We start from the raw sequence: 12,140 nt of genomic DNA on the forward strand, positions 1-12,140 counted from the left end.
AAATAAAATCACGCTGTGCTCTTAGTTATTTATGCCCTTCGTTCAAGAGCTACCAAAGGACGATTCCCCTGGAGGTCACGCATTTGGTGTGGGCAGAAAGCAGAGGGGACTGCTTCTCTGTTCAACCTGGCACCTCCTGCAGCTGACCACAATCCCTCAGCTGGGTCTGAGGCTGGAAGGAGTAGAGCTGCACAAGCTCAGAGCTGAACCTTATCGAACCCATATCTATTCAGAGGGCGGGATTTTAGGCAGTACAACACAGATGCCTCTGCACCACACAGACAGATGCTTCTGTACAGGAAGCTGGCAAGTTCCCCTTGCTGCTTTGTTTCTGCAGGACTGCACCTGCAGTTTCAGTCAGCGTTCCTGCATACCCACTCCCATCTCCACTGCTGGAGTGGATCTTAACTAAAACTCCTGGAACTGTTATTGTTTTATTCTTCCAGGTAGTTAATTGGATAATGCATTTGAATCATTTTAGGATCACTGTGCTTCTTAAACAAATGTTTTTTCAAAATGCAAATATAGCCGGGCTCAAAATCCAAATTCTCTTCCTTGCCCTTCACATGCTTTTAAATGTTAGCTGGGTGCCAGAGTCTGTCTAGCCAAGTGATAACAGCTGCAGATAAAGCATGAGCAGTTACTTTTCTGTACTCCAACGACCAGGATTTCAGTATCCACACTGGCCTCTCTGTGAAAGAGCCAAACTCAATTCCCTCCTCCAAACTAGGCTGGAGTGCTAAAAAACAAACAAACAAAAAATACTTTACTGCAAAAGCAAAGCCATGGGTCTATCCGAAAAAGGGCACTTACTGTCCTCCCCACTTGGCTTTTTGCCACTGGCTTTTGTGCAAGACCTCAAGCTTCATATATGGAATAGATATAGCAAAGTCTCATTTGAAATTGCCATGAGAACTACAAGCAGCGCAGTGGCAGCAGGACTTATTTTGTGCATGCTCTTGCACAGAAGGGCTCCCTCACCAGTACAGAGCCTGCTACAGTGTCCACCCACTGAAGCAGCTAGATCCTACTGCTGCAAAGAGAAATGCAGGAGAGGGAAGAACATGTGCTATTGTGTCCAGGGAGTGACAAAGAGCTCAGCAGGACTCTCTCCTGCTAGGTTTAATCTCCACTTGTTCTCCAGGATTGTAAACAGAATGAACATAGAGCCCTTAAAGTTCAAAACATTCACAGCACAGTCTCTTTAACCACATACTTCAGAAGCTCTAAGGAAATTCCAACTAAAAAGCTTCATTAAAAAAAAGCTGTAAGTCAGTGGGGCTCAGGAAAAATAAAAAACAACCACCACCACCACCACCACTCAACAAACCTTACAACATGGTATCTTTCAGACAAAAAAGCCTGACAAGCCAAATGAATACTGGATCTCATTTTTAAGGACATCCAAAAATCCAGATATTTTACTCCTGATGATCAAACCACTTCATGAGGTGTCCATGCCTGTTTTAAGACATATGCCCTCGACTTCCATATAATAAATGCAAAATGTGGATAAGCTGTCACTCTAAAAACAGCTTTCAGCTACTTTTTCACTAGTCCATGAACCCCAAAGTTAATTCGAGGAAATGATTTGCAGAAGTTCAAACTGTTCCTGAGAATACCAAACATACTTTTTCACTCTTCCAAACTCACATTATTTTCCATTCTTTAGTTTTTATACAAATAAATGTTAGAATTGTATAGCCACATTGTCTCTGAAAACAGAGGCAAAAAGCACTAACAGTAACAGCAAGCACTAAGGGTATGCAGCCGGTTACCCTTTGGATATAGAGGCTAAGCCATCAATTCCTTTCAACTTGTCTACAGGAATAGAAGTGGGTTTTCTTGATTTTCCAGTTTAATTAAATAAATGTCTAACCAACAATCCTTGAAACCTGTCAGCCATAACAAGTGAAAAAGATTAAACACACTGTGAAGCTTTTTCACCCCATGACAAGAGAAGGAAAAGATTCCCTGAAGTCTGTAAGGGATTTTACTACAGAAAGGGATTTGATGCAAAATCTACATAGATGCTACAGTTGTGGGTAACAAGTTCAAAATTCAAAAGGCATGGTTCCATGGAAGTATAGTTGATTTAGCAGCTTGGCTTGGTGGCAGCCTGGCGTTATTTCCTGTGCTGCAACTCTGGCAACCATGCTGCAAGCTGATCTAGCTGGAAAACAATCCCTGTTTTGTAGAGTGTTTTTAGCCAGATCAGGTTCCTGAACTGAAATGCTGACCAGCAAGGCCAGTGAACCTAGCACTGCACTAGCACTCAAGCAGCCATTGGTAGTCATGGAGCCAGCCCTAACCTTGTTCTTAATTTTAGCCTTTTAAACAGCAAACAGAACATTTGTGCAGGTCCTTTGCAGTTAAAGGGGCCTAATCTGTTCCAGACTAGAACTAAGGATTCTCCCTCCCCAAATACACTCACACTCCCTCCTTGAGCCAAGCGTCACAAAAAAAAAAAAAAAGGTTACAGTCAGATTCTCCTTACTGGCTTCTGGCTCTGCAGATTATTCTTCCTTTTGAAGCACTCATTTATGGGAAAGAAGCCACGGGATCACACTGTGACAACAGCCATTTAAACTGAGGAACTGCAGTACCTCCTTTGGTAGCCCACAACCTGCTGAAATTAGTCCTTTCGGAACATAAGAGGACAGAAGCCCAGCAGTGCGAAAGTGGATTATCTGCATAGGTGAAAAAAAAGAAAATCTAAGAAGAAAAAGGGGAAGAGCAACAGGTTAAATGTCAAAATTGTAAAACGCTTGGTTAGGGATGGAGGACAGCAATCTGCTGTTCCCCATGGTTAGCTCTTTCTCTTGAGAAGTAGGAGAAACAGGTTTGAACTACCAGGCTGGTACTGAACTCAGATCTCCCCCTTTCGCTATCAAATGCGAAACAGCACAGCATCTCTGTAAAAATGTTTATAGTGCTGGAATCAGTAAACTCACATCAGCTCACTCCAATTTCTTAGATGGGTGTTATGTGAATCATTATGTTCTCAGTGAAGTACCTGTTGAAGTAATATTTTCAAAATCAGATTGACACTGCAAGTAATTAAGCTGCCATTTACAAACTATGAAGTAACTAAGAGGATTGAGAACATTCTTTTCCCCTCAGAAATAGGTTCCAAGAAGTGATCACAAAACTAAAAGACACACCAAGGCAAACGTTGCTCCTCACCCTAAAGAAAAAGTATTCTAGCTACTTCTCAACGCACATGTACTGGCTATTCAGCAATATTTATTTTAAAACCTTATTTACAGCTGCAGAAGAGGAAGTGGCTGTGTTTTCACTTTTTAATTTCAAACAAAATGTCACCAACCTAAAATCAGAGAGGTGCAGTGTTCTAGCAGAATCACTTTCACTGCACATGCAGGCAATCAAAATTCCAAAACCTGGCAAAAACATTCAGACACAGTCATGAATTTGGTGTTGCTCTGTGACACTTGCTTCTTTAATCCGAGACATTAAGCAACATCTGCTGTTCTTGTGAACTTCTTTGTACCACATTCCAGGAAACTAAAAACCTCAACTTCCTTTAAAGAAGGGCCTAAGTAAAATACAGCAAGCCAATTTCTTATAACCCAATCTATTAAAAAATAAATTAAAATTAGCTCTATAGAAAGGTAACAATTTATGTTTATCCTGCAGCACATTCTACACGGAAAGACATCTGTTTTGTACCACATTCTGTCTAATAGCCTCCAGGCTAATGCTAACAAAAGGCAGCTGATTAACGGTTTAAGATTATAGTTCTCACCTGAAGCTGTGAGATTGTTTCCTGGAAACCAAGATACAAGTTTTGCAGTAGATGACTACTTAAAGAATTTAAAACAAATGTATTAAAAATAGTTTATTAACACCAAGACAAGATACATAAAAATAATTAGCTTTTACAGGAAAAAAAGCATAATATAGTAATAAATCTTGCTTTTTTTTTTTTTTTTTTGCAAAAGTTATCACCATAACTGAGGCTGCTTATAGTTTGGCAGTCTTTCACAAAAAAGATTACCTTGGGCTCCCACCGAGTTCTCAGAACCTGATGTTTAACCATTTGTGCCAAACTCCTAAAATGGTTGTATTACGAAACTCTCCCTTTAGAAAAGACGGTATTATCAAAATACACTCTCTTACTTTCTCAAGCAGAGCAGGTTTTCTTCACCAGCCTTGACTATTTTACAGAACTGCTTTACGTCCATTATTTAAGCATGCTTATGAGAAGAGAACGGTCACTTTACCTTGTCTTTTCCTGTGTACATTATACTGATATCAATAAGTGGTTAAACTTTAAGTCTCAAATCTCCCAAGCATGAAAAAGTTTGTTAATGTAGGAGAAGAGTGAGCATCTTGGGTGGTGAATTATTTCTTTTTCTTTTTTTTCTTTTCATCTGCTGCAATCTTTAGTTTGACTTCTTCCACTGGAAGTGCTCCTAATTTCTTCTTCTTTGCATTCTTTACTTTTTCCTTGATGGCTTCAATATCAATTTTTTTCTCAGTAGAGGCTATACAGTAAAAAACAAAAATAGCAGACATGAATTTTACTTTTTCTAGATTATAGCAATCTGCAAGATGATTCCATATCTATAGACAGCAAACCGTGTCCTGTAACATTAGTTAAGGCTCTTCTTTAGAATAGCTTATAACATCTTTAGTGAATATAATAACTTTTAGTGAAACTAGTATTCTTCACAAGCGTTTTTCAGCAGAATTTAGAGAAGTCATATTAAAAAAAATCTTGTGTTCAAATGCATTTGAACACGACTGCCGTACACTGCACATCACCCTCCCCTTAGACATTCCACCAAACTTGCACATAGTTGTTGTCTTGGAGATATGCCTGCTGTCTTGGTGGGTCTCACATGAGAAGAAATTTATTAGCGAGTTCTTACACTTGGAGAAGCATTCATGCCATTCTATCTTTCTGCATTCAACTCAGGTGATGAGCTCCCAAACACATCGGTCCCATACTTATACTCTTTCCCTGGCCATCCATTACTGGCCACTGTTGAAAACAGAATCAGTGGGGCACAGGGTAGACGCTTTTGATCCAAACCTGCGTGATCATTTTTTATACGAAATTTCTGCAGGGAGTGTCAAAGTACTTCAGTTAGATGCTTAATGCTGTGCACTGTGAATAACCTATTCCTGCTAGCCTAGTTGTGGTATTTTCCCTTTCAAGCAAGAGTCATGGATTTGGATCCAACTCTCTTCTCTCGCACAATTAATTCCTACATCCAACAGTGGGTACCAGCTGTCCCTTTTGGATCTCAGTTCTCCTCTAAATTCAAAGTATTGTTGTAATTTATTCTTGGAAGACTAAAGGATTTAAGTTCAAAATACAGCAGCTGGGAGAGCACAGTATTTGAGTATATTAAATAGCACGATTTTGAAAATTTACTGCCATCACAGAAAATGTTTTGTATAATAAATCAGTGCCTCAGAACACAGATGTTTTTCAAAAAAAAAAGTTTATAAGAAACTTGTGTAATATTACAATATAATAACAGGTGCGTAGTATACCTAATGCAATAAATATGTAGTATAATCAATGAATCCAGAAAACTTTTCTTGGATTTTATGCACTAAATAAATATCTGAGGAGGAATACAAGTTCTTACTCTGCATACAGTGTGAATTTTTCTTCTAACTTTAAGAAAAGCTACTATTCTGTCTTATACCGATACTTACTTGTGGCACAACTTTTCAAGGAAGTATTGCTTTTGGGTTTCTTTAAATGAAAAGCATGCATTTGAGTTCAAAAGCTATGCAGCTTCACTACAATCCTCAAAAGCTCAGCACTGATGTAGTCAAAAGAACTAATTCAGGCCTTCTCTGTACTTCCATCATGAAGCTGCTCCACAGCAAATTGTTGTTTTATAGAATCAGAGTTATGAGCTGTTTGATCTTTCTATTCTCCCTGGAAGTTCCAGGGATGAATTTAACTGCTAGGATTGCTTGGCATGACCTTTCTTACTTCTTGCAGCTACATCACTGCATAATCACTTAGCTTAGGAATCAACTGCAGAAAGTTCTAGAAAAGAAAAAAAATAAAAGGTTACCTTTCTTTGCTTTCACAACTGGCTTTTCCTTAGGTGGGATAAAAGCTTTATTTCTTTCTTCTTGTCTTTTCTTGATTGCGTCTGCTTGTTTTGCCTAAAGTTACCAATAAAAAGACCAAGTGTCAGCAGTGCAAGGCAAAAGGGACAAAAATGAAAGTCAGAGCAGTCAAACACTTTTTAAATGAACAGTGAGAACAACTTTACCTTTATCTCTTCTACCTGCTTTCGTTTCTTCTGGCTTTCTTTCAAGAAGTATTCACCACTTGCCAATTCCTTATCAATCTGCACAAGACAAGTAACAAGAAGCTTGAGATAATTATGTACTATCAGCCACATGTGTAGCGTCAGGAAATCAGAACTTGACAGAAGAGGGCTTCCAACTTGTTGTTAGCAAGAACAAGATTTCAAATCATGTTATATTCCTGTATAATCAAACCTTCAACTGACCTGACTTTCTGGCTGTGGAGGCGGGAATGGTGTGTACTCCTTCTTAACATTTTTCTTCTTTGGCTCCTTGCGTTTTTTCAAGTTCTTCCGCTTGAACTTCGGCAAAAATCTTTCCCAACTTTGTGATCTCAGTTCAGGATCTTTTGATAATTCCCTTTTGATCATCAAAGTCTTCAGTAGTTTTAGAATGTCACAGAGAAGTTATTAAAAAAATAAATAGTATTACAGTAGTACCTAAGAACTCCAATTTGTAAGTTTTACTAAACTCTCTAACATTGTCTGCATCACCCAAACCCTCCATCTCTCACTATAGTAAGAGATTAATGGGAGGTTAATCATGAACAGCTGAACCAGAAAGATAAACATGTCTCAAGACAGGTGAGGAGCTGCCTCAGTTTACAAGAGCATATATCAGGCAATCAGTCATGAAGGGAGGAAAGTTAATACACACTTTTCCTTTGGTGTTTTCTCAGATATTGTTAATGACACAATGGCAATATGTCCTAGTGAAAAGGAGGATATCAAAGTGAGATTTTTTTTTTTTAAAGCACAGTCTAGAAGCTCAAAAAAATAGATTACCACAAAGGAACATGTAATTATTAATATACAGCTCTACAATAAGAAACAGTACTTTACGGGAAACAAAGATGCACACTGGGCCATACTCACCTTGATGTTATATATGGGATGTATATTCTTCATTGTGTCCAGAACAACTTTTCTAACCTGTATTTAATAAAAATAAAAAGGAAAAAAGAAAAAAAAGAATAAAAACCCTAGCAATTATATCAATTTCTAATCAATTAAAACACTAGATATACTACGTTTTCAAATTCCTCAGAGTGAAACTTGGAAAAAAATTAGAAAGCGTTCCCCTTCACCCCAAAATTGTAGATAACTTGAAAAAGCTAACCTGCACAGCCAACTTGAAGACACACTGGTTCAGAAATATCACTATGTTGTCATGTTTCTAATACACTCCAGCACAGCCACAAATAATGCTTTCCTGTTACCACAGATTTTACAGCATCAAGAGAAATTTTTGCTTTTGACAAGCATTCTGTACCTATGTCCTTACTAAAAAATATTAGATGTTCCTTTGGGTTACATATCATTAACACTGCAGTATTTTCACTCCTACAGCTTATTTGAAAACGCACACAAATTCTGCATTGTAGGCAACAGAAACAAAAGCAGAAGAAATAGAGGAAGACAGATATTTAGAAATATCTGAAGACATCCCCCCACTTTTCTTCTTTCTTTCCCAAGAAAGAAAAAAAAAAAGGGGGGGGGTATTCTACAAATAATCCTCTTACTTCCAAGGCAGAAGGAAGTCAGAGACTAAATGAAAGTCAGCAGCTAAGAGTATGGACACTCATGTAAATGTAGCTTACTAACACACAGCTGAAAGTCAGTGAGATCCTCCTGAGGTTGCCAGATTCTTCCTCTAAAGTCTGCCCTAGAGCTGGGCACAGAAGTATGCTGCACAAACTGCTCATGTCTCCCCTTACCTCCTTTAGCCCACTGAAAGGTCCAAGGGCTGAAACAGTGTTGCCTTGCACCATAATATAACAGTTTGTTAACAGTTCCAGGGCCTAAACACACAAGCAGAAAAAAAGTAAGCCAAAGATCTGACACAGATTCAGGTCTAAGAATTTCATGATCACTACACCTATAGGAAATACCTTCAGAGTAGATCCTTTTGGCCCAAGAAGTCGCCCTCTTCTTTTTATAAAACTTTCCCTGTTTCTCACTAGAGATCCTATTTTAATGATATCACATGCAACATCATCCTGTAGGATACGAACTGCCTAAAAATACAAGAAGTAGATAATATCATCTGAATACAGATGTATTATTTAGAACAGTCAAGGAAATACTACAGATCATTCTTCTCACTTCAGCTGACTCTACCTGAAAGTCTCACATTTTGAAAATGTAGTATTTTATAACTATTATGATATAATTTGATACAAACTTCCAGGATTTAGTACAAACCTGTTCAAATGGAACACTTCTTGCCAGAAGTTTTATTAAATCTCTAGCCCTGATGATTGCATATGGATCAAAAGTCTTCTTAGTGGTAGTGACAGTCATGCTACCTTCAATTAGATCCAGTGTTGCATTCACATACTGCAATATTTGAAAAGAAATAGTGAATTAATCTCTAAATAAAAATCTCAGAATACACCTTCAATATTAAGAAGTTAAGAAACAGAACACTATATACTGAATACAGATCCATTTTCAAGAACTCCTAAAATAACTTCCAGTTTAAGAGAATTCAAGAAAAACTGATTGAACATACACATCACAAAGCCTGAAACATTACTTCTCTCACCTCCTTCTATTTGGGTACAATAAAGTTATCAGTTTCTAGATGACTAGATTCTTGCTGCTGCAATGAGCTTCAATCATAAGGAACTGCAGGTCTGGCTGCACAGACCTCCACTGATATCAGTGGGAATGAAAAATAACATTATAAATTCCAAATGCAAGCATATTATAAATATAAATACATGCAACACTGGAAAAGTGACCTGTGCTATTTTTACTAGTTTATATAATACCTGTATGTTCCAAACAATAAAATATAACATTATAATTAGCAACTATTCATACATGTTCACTCAAGGCTTTCTGGACTAGTGGCCAGCACTCTTTCAAGTATGCTTCTCTATACTTTGGGAATAATGTTGCAAAACTGCTCTCCTCCAGAAGCCCTTTAGGATTATCTTCTCTTGTAAAGGCTGGCTCTTTCCATCCGTCTGGGACGGTGAGAAGTTCAGATTCATCAACTGTTAAAAAAACAACAGCATATATTTAATTGCTTTTTGTCTTTCATCAGTGACTACTCTCCCTCCTCCCTGTTTAACTACAGAAGAAAGACTAACAGAAAACAGGTACTCAGTGGGGTTCATCTGACACCCGGTTATGCATCTTTCCTGCTCTTGAAGAAATTATTGCTCTAAAGAGAGTTATTCAAAAGAGTTCCACAACTGATATATGCTTCACAGACATGATATTACACGAGAACCAAGTATAACATTTTTAGACGAGCAATTAAAGTGTTTTGAGAAGGGACACAACAATAAAGCCACCGCTGCCCATTTCCCGCACTGAATAACTGTATCTACTCCACCTCAAGCGGTGCAGGCCCCGGAAAGCCGCCCGGCTTTCACGCGCTGCCCTTAATCCCTACAAAGCGGCTGCCGAGCTCCTCACTGCGCCGTGGCGGCTCTTGGTGACAACCGCAGGGACCCGCCGCACGGGCGGCGCGGAGGGCCCCGCGCAGGCCTGCCGCGCCGCGCCGGGCCGGGTCCTCCGGCCAGGCCGCTGCCACCACCGCCACCACCGCCCCGCCGCGCCGCACACACCCGCCCCCACCTTTCGCCGCTTTCTTTTTGTGAGAACGCTTCAGCGGCACCGGCTGCTCCGCCACCGCCTCCGCCTCCCTGGGAGCCGCCATGCCAGTTCAGATCTTTTACCTTTCACCCGCCGCCGGAAGAGGTGGGGGATGCATTGCATGCCGGGAACTGTAGTCCCCGGTGCGTGACCGCGCTGCGTGCCGGGAGCTGTAGTTCCCGCTGGGAAGACGCTGCATTGCATGCCGGGAACTGTAGTCCCCGCCGTGGGGACGCGCTGCATGCCGGGATCTGTAGTCTCGCTCCCTCGCCCGCTCTGGGCCGCGGTGGCGGCGGTCCGGGTGGCGGCCCGCGGCCTGGCGTCCCCCGCCCGCCGCAGCCGGGGGGCAGATCTGTCCCGCACCACCGCTCGTGGCCCCTCGCTGTAAAACTGAGGGGGGCCCCCATGGCGGAGTGGATAAAAGGGTGCTTTGGTGTGGTTATTTCAGCCCGGGGACAGGGGGCCGACGCGTTGTCCTGGTCCCTGGCCAGGAAGGGCCGGGGGGGAAGCAAAGTGGAGCGGCCAGACGCGTGCGACATGGAGGTTTCGTGTTTGCGGGCAGCAGATACACAGCAAACCGATGAAAAAGCTGTACTTTTTTTCTAAAAAAATAGATAACTGGAAGTAAAATGGAAATCTGTGTCACCCCCACCTTCCAAATATCTTAACCATATATTAATACCAACCTTCATTTTGGAGACCATTAGTTGAAAAATGCCACTAAAAATGAATGAGAAAAATGACCGTGAAATCCATGTGTTTTAGAAGGTCAAAACAGTAGGCAAACATTTTCCATTAACAAAAAAAAAAAGCCCACAACCCTCCAAGACGTAATTAAGAAAAGCCACGTCAGAGCAGCAGAAAGGTGCTGGGCTGGGATGCTGCCAAGCGCGATTAAGTTAATTAGCGCTCTGGTCGGTCCCTGACATCTAATTATAACGGCTGAGCTTTATCCCCCAGCAAAACATGAGCGGGTGCGGGGATGCCTGAGGGCTGCGGGGCCGCGCTTGGCATGAAGCCCTCCGCCGCTGCACGTGCCGGCACAGGGCAGCGGCCTCGGCCTGGGGTCTGCATCCCGGCAGGCAGTGTCCATGTCAGTGCTGCCTGCCAGCCTTTGAGGAGCCCTGCTGCGCGTATTTAATTGCAACTGCAGGGGCGAATAACCAGGCGGGCGCGGGGTGCGCAGCCATATGTGCTGGACCTCGCCTTACGGGCACGCTTGCTGTCCGCTCCGGCTGGGAAAGGTGGCTGTGTCTTGTTAAAATGGCACCTTTATTTGGTTTAAATACATACCCTCGTGCGTACAGCACTCTCCTCTGAACAGTTAAACCTTGGGGGATATGGGTAAGGCTACAGGGGCTGTGTTTAGGAGGTGCAGACTCGCTGAAGCAGCTGAACGGTGGCTCCCAAGCCTTCAAAAGCCTTAGTGCTGACATTTGCAGGCAGAACAATACACGTTTCCCTATCAGGTTGTCCTTCCCCAAGAGCAGAAAGGTGAAAATAAAGCCAATGCAAATTGGCACAGGTATTCTACTCTGTTTCCCAGGGATAAGCAATGCTGATTTCCACTATCGAGACCATGGTAAACAGTCAGGTGCCAGGTATTTCAGGCCACACGTCAGATTTACTTGCTACTTGTGAACACAAAAAAATCCCATAGTTTTCCATCATAATTACTTCATTTTAACGTGTGCCTACGCCTTGGTGACAGTGTTTCCTATTTCTAACAGCAAAATTAACTTTAAACTGGCTAGATTGGGTGAATAGTCACGCTACCAGAGCACTCACCCAATTTCCCAGAATAGTTTTGTAGCCCCTTCTAAATTTTATATCTACTCAAATTACAGTCACCGGCTTTAATAAATTTAACACTGCCATTAAGATGAGAGGCATATATCAAGTGTCTTCTTTTCCTCCTCATCTTTAATGTGAAACATATTTTTATCCAGGTTTTACATCTTTGGTTTTTCTATTGCTATTATGCAGCACAAAGGAAAACCCCAGCATCATCAAAATGTGAACTGCAGTACTTTGATAAATGCTCAAAGTACTTTAGTGCTCATAACTAAAGAAAATGTGTGTTCCTGATGAGATCCAATTATTCAATGAATAATGTAATTTAAGATGCTCTGGCTGATTCTCTGCATCCTCGTAAGTCCCCGTTCCTGTACCTGGAACTGGACATTTTCTTCACTAAAAAAGCAAGAAAAGAAAAAAAAAAAA

The 12,140-nt window shown here is 41.1% G+C and overlaps 1 protein-coding gene across 3 annotated transcripts; it reads right to left on the reverse strand.

Annotated features, from left to right (window-relative positions):
- Nucleotides 1-3,937: 3,937 nt before the first annotated feature.
- On the reverse strand, nucleotides 3,938-10,014 carry KRR1 (KRR1, small subunit processome component homolog). 3 transcript variants are annotated; one of them, XM_026074282.1, is made up of 10 exons: nucleotides 9,900-10,014; nucleotides 9,135-9,310; nucleotides 8,511-8,645; nucleotides 8,198-8,323; nucleotides 8,024-8,107; nucleotides 7,182-7,238; nucleotides 6,513-6,683; nucleotides 6,270-6,347; nucleotides 6,066-6,159; nucleotides 3,938-4,508 (listed from the first exon to the last, which is right to left on the reverse strand). In XM_026074282.1, the coding sequence occupies exons 1-10, from the start codon at nucleotides 9,979-9,981 to the stop codon at nucleotides 4,366-4,368; spliced, it is 1,146 nt and encodes a 381-aa protein (XP_025930067.1). In that variant the 5' UTR covers nucleotides 9,982-10,014; the 3' UTR covers nucleotides 3,938-4,365. The 3 variants fall into 3 exon arrangements, with proteins under 3 accessions (XP_025930067.1, XP_025930068.1, XP_025930069.1); XM_026074283.1 differs by lacking the exon at nucleotides 8,198-8,323; XM_026074284.1 differs by lacking the exons at nucleotides 8,024-8,107; nucleotides 8,198-8,323.
- Nucleotides 10,015-12,140: the final 2,126 nt, after the last annotated feature.

Source organism: Apteryx rowi, unplaced genomic scaffold (genome assembly GCF_003343035.1).
Source record: "Apteryx rowi isolate R43461 unplaced genomic scaffold, aptRow1 scaffold_385, whole genome shotgun sequence".
Classification (NCBI taxonomy): Eukaryota; Metazoa; Chordata; class Aves; order Apterygiformes; family Apterygidae; genus Apteryx; species Apteryx rowi.

Coding starts and splice junctions, on each gene's coding strand:
- KRR1 (XM_026074282.1), bottom strand. CDS start 9,981: ATGGCGGCTCCCAGGGAGGCGGAGGCGGTGGCGGAGCAGCCGGTGCCG. Junction 8,108..8,197: donor CAAAAGGATCTACTCTGAAG/GTATTTCCTATA, acceptor TTGTGTGTTTAG/GCCCTGGAACTGTTAACAAA. Junction 6,348..6,512: donor CTCCACAGCCAGAAAGTCAG/GTCAGTTGAAGG, acceptor TGTCTTGTGCAG/ATTGATAAGGAATTGGCAAG.